Source organism: Vigna angularis, chromosome 3 (assembly GCF_016808095.1).
Source record: "Vigna angularis cultivar LongXiaoDou No.4 chromosome 3, ASM1680809v1, whole genome shotgun sequence".
NCBI lineage: Eukaryota > Viridiplantae > Streptophyta > Magnoliopsida > Fabales > Fabaceae > Vigna > Vigna angularis.
Genome location: NC_068972.1, coordinates 19736512 through 19745085, shown reverse-complemented (window position 1 = coordinate 19745085; position 8574 = coordinate 19736512). Strand labels below are relative to the sequence as shown.

The window sequence follows — 8574 nt, the reverse complement described above, 5'->3', positions numbered from 1 at the left end:
TTTAATTTCTTTATATATGAGTTTAATCGTTAATCTCTGCATTCAATTCAATCTTTTTTTCTTTTTTTATTTTTATTTTATTCACCAAACTTCTGTACCTATAAATTTTTATTTGATTCTTTTAGCTTTTTAGCACTACAACAGAGATTATATTGTATCATAGACAATGATATATAAAGTGGAAACTAAAAGAAACAAACTAATTGTATAAGTTTCTCGAATTATCATAAAGACCAATAGCCACCAAATACTTTGACAAGTAAGAGACTCTCAAAATTGACCTAGTGACAATGTACTTAGACAAAGATAAAAAAAAGGGAAAAAATGAAAGAAAAATAACAGAAAAAGATAAGAGTGAGAAAAAGGAAAAAGATATTTATATATAAAATGTAAAAAAATTAAGGAAAATTTGGTTTTTTTTGGCAGCACAAACATGGACGGCAGCAGAGAAGGAATCGGGTAACCTCTCCTTTTTTTTTTTTGGAGTTTTTTCAACAAAGAAAAAAAGATAACAAACTCAGTAAAAAATTGAGTTTATTTAAAAACAAATTTAAAATAATAATAATAACAATAAGCCTAAAAACCTCTAGGGAAAATTGAATTTATTTAAAAAATAAATAAAAATCCAACCAAAAAAAGGAAACAGGATTTCCTATAATCCTCATGCTTGGTTTTTTCCGTTCACATTCTTCATCTTCATTCTCTCTCTCTCATCTTTCTCTCTCCTCGCACCAAACCACACCAGCTTCCTCCCTTCATCTCCTTGCTTTCTTATTTGTGGAACCATTTTTGTCTCTTCCTCTCTGATCTTATACAGGCTCCTCCCCTTTTGCTTTCCCAACCCGTTTCGCGAAAAAGTTCATTTTTTTGGCCCCTTTTGGGGTTCCTGTACGTCAAGGATTCTGTTTCTATTGGGTCAATGGGGTTCTATTTTTCTAAAATTGCGCCTCAATTCTTGCTTTCTGGGGGTGATTGATTTGGGGCGAAGGAATGTAGCTGGAGGAGGCGGTGTTGTGTTCTTGATAACAATTTCATCCTCATTCAAAGGGGTGGTGTAAATTTCTTCAATTTGATTCGGTTTTTGTGTATCCTTTTGCCCCGGATACCCTTAATTGGTTCTAATTTGACTTGGCTGCGAAATCTCATTGGCTTTGGGTGGGCCTTTGGAGAAAGTTTGAATTTTTTTGACTCAGGTGAATCTGTTGGGGTGGAGTGTTTTTTTCCCTCTCTGTTTGGGATTGTCACAATCACTTTGAATTGGGCCCAAATCTAAGCAGAATAGATCATTGCAGCGGCTGCTGGTTGAGGTGCGGTGAAGGTCGTCCCATCATGGAGCATGTGATTGGTGGCAAGTTTAAATTGGGAAGGAAAATTGGGAGCGGGTCTTTTGGGGAGCTCTATTTAGGTATGTTTATGTTTCTTTTCCCTTTTTGTTTTGTTTTGTTTTGATGTTTCATACTGTATCGTTTTACGTTTCTATTGCTGTAAAAAATGTTGAAGTTATATTCTGTCTCATGTTAGGTGTTAATATACAAACTGGAGAGGAGGTGGCTGTTAAGCTGGTACGTTAATTTTCTTGAAGCTTTTGAACCTTTTTCTGTCTGGATGGGCCACACATTTTTTTATATTGAAATCTGTCATGGATTTCTGGAGATCGCTTGATATATTTGTGTTTTTCTTTCTGGTGATTCAGATTGCATTTATGTATATTGTCTTTAATATGCATGATGATGTTAATCATCACCTTGTTATAATCTGGTTACTTCTGCTTTCGGAATTATATATCGTTCGCTATGTGGTCCTTTGTTACGCAGTAGACATTGTCACTTTGGATGTGAAATGTCCTGAATTTTCTGTTGATGCTACGGGAGTTCCAACAACCAACAACGATAGATGGAATTTGACATGAGTAATGATTAATGATTGAAGTAAATAATAAAAGTAATGTCATGTCTTGCGGTTGAATGTTAACTTTTGAACAATAAGTGGATGATCTGTTCTTATGCTTGAAGTGACATGTGGAGTGTCATATGGTTTTCTTTGAGCTTTGTCTTGCATCTGCTGGATACTCACTTTGCTTCATATTTTTCCAACATAGATTATACTGGACTCCTCATCATATTTTACTGGTTCTGGAGATCATTTTTTTTGTAACTAGTTAATAGTCGTAATTACTCATGATATTCTACATTTCAAATTTCTAACAATGCCATCTTGTTCTCTCAAAATTCCAGGAGCCTGTGAAGACCAGACATCCACAGCTTCACTATGAGTCAAAACTGTATATGCTTCTTCAAGGAGGAAGTAAGTCTAAATCGCTCTTTCTTTTTAATATCCAGGATACTAAAAGAATTATCTAATCAACTGTTGCTTAATATTTATATTTATTTATATGATGATATACATTTTTCTCGCTGTTTCCTTTAATTCTGGTTTTATGATTGGTACACATTTTTCTCGTTGTTTCCTTTAATTCTAGTCTAGAAGTGAAATCAGAACTATTAGTCTCAAACCTTGCATTCTAAACAAAATAATTAAAATAAATGTTAGAAAACAATCAACATTTTATTTTTGAGTAATCGAATATGCCATTTCCTTTATGAAGCGGGGATTCCCCACCTCAAGTGGTTTGGAATTGAGGGAGACTACAATGTCATGGTTATTGACCTTCTTGGACCAAGTTTGGAAGATTTGTTCAATTATTGTAACCGGAAGTTCTCGTTGAAGACAGTGTTAATGCTTGCTGATCAGCTGGTATGTCTGTATGGTGATGTTTTTTTCCAAGAAGGTACTTTAAGAAGTTATACTAATGTGTTATTTTTTTTTTCAGATTAACAGAGTTGAATATATGCATTCCAGAGGTTTCCTTCACCGTGACATCAAGCCTGACAATTTCTTAATGGGTCTAGGACGGAAAGCAAATCAAGTATGACATTGTTGAAGATTATTTCTTTTGATTGTTGTTTGCTTATTTTCTCTCTCTCCTCTCTATTCTCTTATCTAAAGTTGAAGCAGTATGTGTCTTTTGTAAAAGAGTATTGTCTTTTTAAAAAATAATTACTTTAGTTTTAGGTGTTTGTATAAAAATCGGAAGCTGCTTTGATTAGCTTCTTGTAAAATCAACTGCTGCTTTTAAAGAAATTTTATTCTTATAATTGTAAACAAACATAAATTAGATTCTTCTTTTTTAACATGTCTAAATAATAATCACTAGAATATTTTATACAAAAATCACTTCATTACTAATCACTAATCTTAAGCAAAAGGGCCTTAATACAAGTGAAGTGGCTTAAATAGAAGAGTATGTTAAGCAAGAGGTGCATAATCATCTACTTAGAGGTTGGAGATTATATCAAACTGCAAGTTGCACAGTTTAGGTATCTTGTATCTATTGTACAAAGTGAAAAAGAAATAGAGGAAGCTCAAGAGATGTAAATCTCAGGATTCATGTGGGGTGGATTAAATGGAGAAATGTTTCAGTTGTTATTTCTGACTGAAAGGTGTCTCAAGCTCAAAAGGAAAATTTACAGCACAGTCTACATTGGGTACTGAAGTGCCAACAAAAGCATAATCAAAGAAAATAAATAAGATTATTGATGTTACTTTGGAGAAAGTAGGAGGAGCACCTACTGGGGGAAAAAGATAATCAAATCTCGTGGTTTGACCATATGTGGAGTCCAACAGAAACCCAACTAAAAATAGAGAAGCCATTGACAAATGATCTAAAGATCCTTTTGGAAGTCTTGGTTTTTGACTGAATATAATGACATCATCTGACCTAATATGTTTTTATCACTGTTTGGAGTCGGATTCCCATGTTTGTCCTTGGTTGATCAAGGATATTCTTGCTTCTTTGTCCTTTACGATACTAAACAAATTTTGTCTGTGCATTTCTCTTATTTTCTTACCACATGTACAATCCTATGTGGTTTTGTTCGTAATACATCCTAATAATTTAATTTATGAGAAGATGTGTTGTTTCTTTGGTTTGGGTACGTGCACTGTAGATATCATTGGTATTCATATATCTATTGTGTTGGAAAAAAAAAGCAGTATTTGAGGGTAAGCATTAAGTGGATCTATCTTAGTACGTGATTGTACTTGGAACCAAGATGGTTCAAAACTGGTTTGCAATAAGTTTTAGCTTAACCAATCATATCATTTGATACTGCAATATAACACAAATAACTTAGACTTTTTCATATATTTATTTGTCGTACCTTCAACATGGAAGGGTTACCCTGAATGAAGCTGATCCTCTACCCCAAGCTGACCTTCTTGCAGGTCAAAGCAATTCATTTCTGTAAAAAGGACATACTTTCTTTGTATCAGATATGCTCAGTGATGGGCCGGATTGAGTTAATTATCTGTTGGGACAGAAAAAGGAGAGGGGAAAATAGTTAGGGAGAGGCTATTGGTCAGATAAACAGGGCAATGAGGATATGGGAGGATTCATTAAAAGAATTACAGAGTTAGTATGAAATTGGAAATCCTTTGTGAAGAGGATATTCTTAGTCATTCAACAAATTTGTTCTTTTTTTGGTTTCTCTCAATTATCACATTATTTATATGGGTTTGTAACATTCTTTTATTCTTTTAACTTGTGGATGTTATAAATGACTTGTTTTATCCATCTTTTACTTCCAATCTATGGCAGCTGAATCCAATTGTGTTGTCTGTCTAGAAATGAAATGTTTGACTTATTTTGATAAGAAATAACTTAGTTATGCATTCAAATTTCAGTTCTTTTAATTATACGTCTGTCTCTGTGTGTCATTTCAGGTGTATGCCATTGATTATGGCCTTGCAAAAAAATATAGGGATCTTCAGACTCATAGGCACATACCATACAGGTTGGTTCGGTGTCATTATTTAAGGAGGGTGTAATATTTAGTAAAAAATCAACACATAGGCAATCCTAGCCTATATAATATTGCACAGATCTTCCTCTCTTTGTTTCTAAGCATTTGATCACTTTACTAGACCATTATGCATTTATGCTGTCTTCTATTGGAACCTCTGCACTTGTATTACTTGTTTAGCTTAATAATACTAATTATTATTTATTATTATTTTCATCATCGAAATTGCTCCAGAAAATTCCCACTGGTAGAATAATGTGATACCCCCAAACCTAACTCAGCATTGGAGTTTGGTTGTTTGAAATATATTCTTCTCGATCTCAATCAGGTTTTCTGATAATTGTATGCATTTTCCTTGCGTAGGGAAAACAAGAACCTTACAGGTACAGCACGCTATGCAAGTGTCAATACTCATCTTGGAATTGGTGAGTAATATTTTGTGCTGATTGTTTCTGCTGACAAAAAAATTAGATGTAAATCATTACATTATTATTAGACTTGAATGTATTGTATAAGCTAATTATATTTATTTAACTGGTAGAACAAAGCAGAAGGGATGATCTGGAATCTCTTGGTTACGTGCTCATGTATTTCTTAAGAGGAAGGTTAGATAATTGAGAAATGCTTCTACTTTATGACTTTTGGAGGTTTGATGTTATTGCATAATTTCTTACCATCAGATTTCTTTCTTATGTTTTCTTTTTCAGTCTTCCCTGGCAGGGACTGAAGGCTGGCACCAAAAAACAAAAATATGATAAAATCAGTGAGACAAAGGTGTCTACTCCCATAGAGGTATTATGACTAATTGGATCTGTCAGGCTTTTGGGAGAAAGTAACACTGGATCTTGACATTATACTATGTTAGGTTAGATATTCTGATGCCATAGAGGCTAAAAGGAAAGACAGGGCTTGAAGGCCAGCTTCACAATAGTTTAGACATTTTGAACAAAGTATTCTTTTCTAATAAACACTTAAATGATCAAATGCTCTCAGGTTGACGTCCACATTTTGATTCTTAACCCTATATTGACCCTTGCATTCAACAGTAGGCACTTGCATAACCTGTAAATATTCCTCTTCTGTCTCATTATTTTTAACGTGCTTGTATAAACAGGTGCTTTGCAAATCCTATCCCTCTGAATTTGTATCATATTTCCACTATTGCCGTTCTTTGCGATTTGAGGACAAACCAGATTATTCATATTTAAAGAGACTTTTCCGAGACCTGTTTATTAGAGAAGGTATGTTCCCAAAATATCTGGCATAATAAAAGCTGTATATTTTACTGGAAACTTGTGTGTTTAGTGGTTGCAGATTGATTTTGTCATTGTTTATATAGGCTATCAATTTGACTACATTTTCGACTGGACTATGTTAAAGTATCCACAGATCAGTAGTAGCTCAAGAGGACGGGTTAGTACATTTGTGCTTGCAAATTTTGATTAATGTTTTCTGTTGTTGGTCACTTACCGTAGTTGTAATAGCAGCATGGCACTGGCAAGGCAGCTGGGCAAGCAAGTCCACATGTACAAAAGCCAGAAAAAATCTCAGGTTCATTCTCTTTCAGCTGAATAAGATACTGAAGTTCAGTCCTAATGAGCCTGAACTTGGGCAGTCAAAATTTGAAATTTAGTATATGCTGTGGCTGAAAATTTATACGAAAGCAGTCAGATATAGTTATCTTTTTCGTGGCTCACATCAATACTTAAACTGGTGCAATGTTCTCATTCCATTTTGTATATTTTGGTCATTCAATTTCTTTCAGTTGGGAAAGACATTCGAGAGAAATTCTCTGGTGCAGTTGAAGCATTCTCCAGGAGGAATCCTGCAGGTTCGAGTCCTCACGTTGATCACGTCAAACAGAGGAGTTTTGAGGATGTACCGGTGCAAAAGGATATGGTAAATATTGTTTATCCAACACCAATAATATATTGACCACCATTTGGTACTCTTTTCTTATGAGAGTATTAGGGCATGATTTGACAACTTTTTTCACTTCCTATTTCCATTTTAAATTATTATAATTATAAAATGATGTCATTTTCAATTTTCTTCCTGAGATTTGGCAGAAGAATATGATGAGAACACTAAAATATTATTTTTCACTAAGCGAAAATTGTGATTCACTTCTAGAATTATCATTTAAAACAAAACAAGAAATGAAGATGATGAAGTTTTCTCAAACCAAAGAGATACTCTTATTTTGTATATAGCTGGTTTGTAGAGATGTTGCATGTTATGGTCATTTCTATGGAGGGTTTGTAGTTTGGGCTTTGAAGTACTTATGTCATGAAAGAGTTGGGGGAGAAACCAATTAAGAAAGTGAATAAGCTTATTACTCTTTCTCATAATCGATGGGGTGAATTTAAGTGTTAACTTTATGTTTCAATTTTGTACATGGCTTCAATATCCTTGCTCTTAACTGAAGATTTATTTGAAACTAGCAAGTATCCAGTATACATGTGCTAGTAAATACGTGTAAAATATGAATTATAAAAAAAGTCAGATAAGACCGATTAAATTGATAAAGGATTTCTTTCTTGTTAATTAAACTAAATCTAAACACTACAGAGGCGGCTGAAACATTCAGTTTTGATCACTCCCCAAAATTAATATAATATGTTGCAGGTTGTATTATCGGTAAAAAGAAAATCTATTGATTGAATAGATAATTTAAAAGAAGCATTGATTTGATGAGTGACACAACGAAAATCTATTGATTGAATAGATAATCTCTATTGTTATACAAGGATATAGTTTTCCCCGGCTCTATTTTCTCTACTGTTAATTCTTAGTCCAACCAGATTTGCATGTGAAAGACTGAGTCCTGTGTTTAACTATCTTATTTGTATGTATTTGACTCTTTATGTTTTTTTGATAGCACTATGGCCAGCACAATACTGGTCGATATGGCAGCACTTCTAGAAAAGCCATGATCACATCAAACAAGCCAGTTTCCTCAGGTGACCATACTGGCAGGCCAACCATGACTGGGAGCCGTCCATCTGGTTCTAATAGAGTTCAACCGGCATATGACACCAAACAAGCAAATTATGCACGCGGTGCTGGTGTCCGTGGCAGAGGCCACCGCGATGATCCTCTGAGAAGCTTTGAGCTCCTCAACATCAGGAAGTAATTAAGTGAAGGGTGTGTCCTTTTGTTTCCAGTTCTGTATCTGACACACCTGAGATGCAAGAATAGTCCCAAACACTATGGAAAGAAACCAAAGAATGGAGGTCATAATGGCTTGATCTCCTTATACCAGTTTTGGACCAAGGTGGACTTTTTTCTACCCCTAGAATTGCTTCAGAAGGTTTCTCGGCCACTGTAACATGTTCTTAAAAAGTCCAGAAGAGAATTCAACTAAGATTCTTTCTTATATTTAATTACTGTACTAGACGACACCTGAGTTGTAGCAAGTTCTCTACGATACACCATGTTATTGCTTGTTAACAATGAGCTCCAACGCTGCCTGTATGTTACATATTAACACTGCCCTTAAGAATGAAATTTATTCACGAGCTAGTATTTGGTTTCAAACTAGCTAATTCAAGAAATACCTGAATTTCTATTTTTAGCATGAATGACTTTTTGTTCTTACTTTAGAACCGGAACTCATCAATGCAAGTGGTGTCGATCACTTTCGAACTTAAATCTTGAAATTGCAATGTCCTCCAAGTTGGATGTTGAGTAAAGGCTATTGTTTGATCAA

The 8574-nt window shown here is 34.4% G+C and overlaps 1 protein-coding gene across 2 annotated transcripts; it reads left to right on the top strand.

Annotated features, from left to right (window-relative positions):
* The first annotated feature begins 666 nt into the window (after positions 1 to 666).
* LOC108326134 (casein kinase 1-like protein 6) lies at positions 667 to 8421 on the top strand. Of its 2 annotated transcripts, XM_017559423.2 has the most exons (15): positions 667 to 1193; positions 1293 to 1405; positions 1522 to 1562; positions 2235 to 2304; positions 2606 to 2754; positions 2831 to 2926; positions 4783 to 4853; positions 5226 to 5287; positions 5404 to 5467; positions 5570 to 5654; positions 5977 to 6103; positions 6202 to 6275; positions 6347 to 6413; positions 6628 to 6761; positions 7744 to 8421. In XM_017559423.2, the coding sequence occupies exons 2-15, from the start codon at positions 1330 to 1332 to the stop codon at positions 7996 to 7998; spliced, it is 1371 nt and encodes a 456-aa protein (XP_017414912.1). In that variant the 5' UTR covers positions 667 to 1193; positions 1293 to 1329; the 3' UTR covers positions 7999 to 8421. The 2 variants fall into 2 exon arrangements, with proteins under 2 accessions (XP_017414912.1, XP_017414914.1); XM_017559425.2 differs by having other exon boundaries at positions 668 to 1405; positions 6350 to 6413.
* The last annotated feature ends 153 nt before the right edge of the window (positions 8422 to 8574 follow it).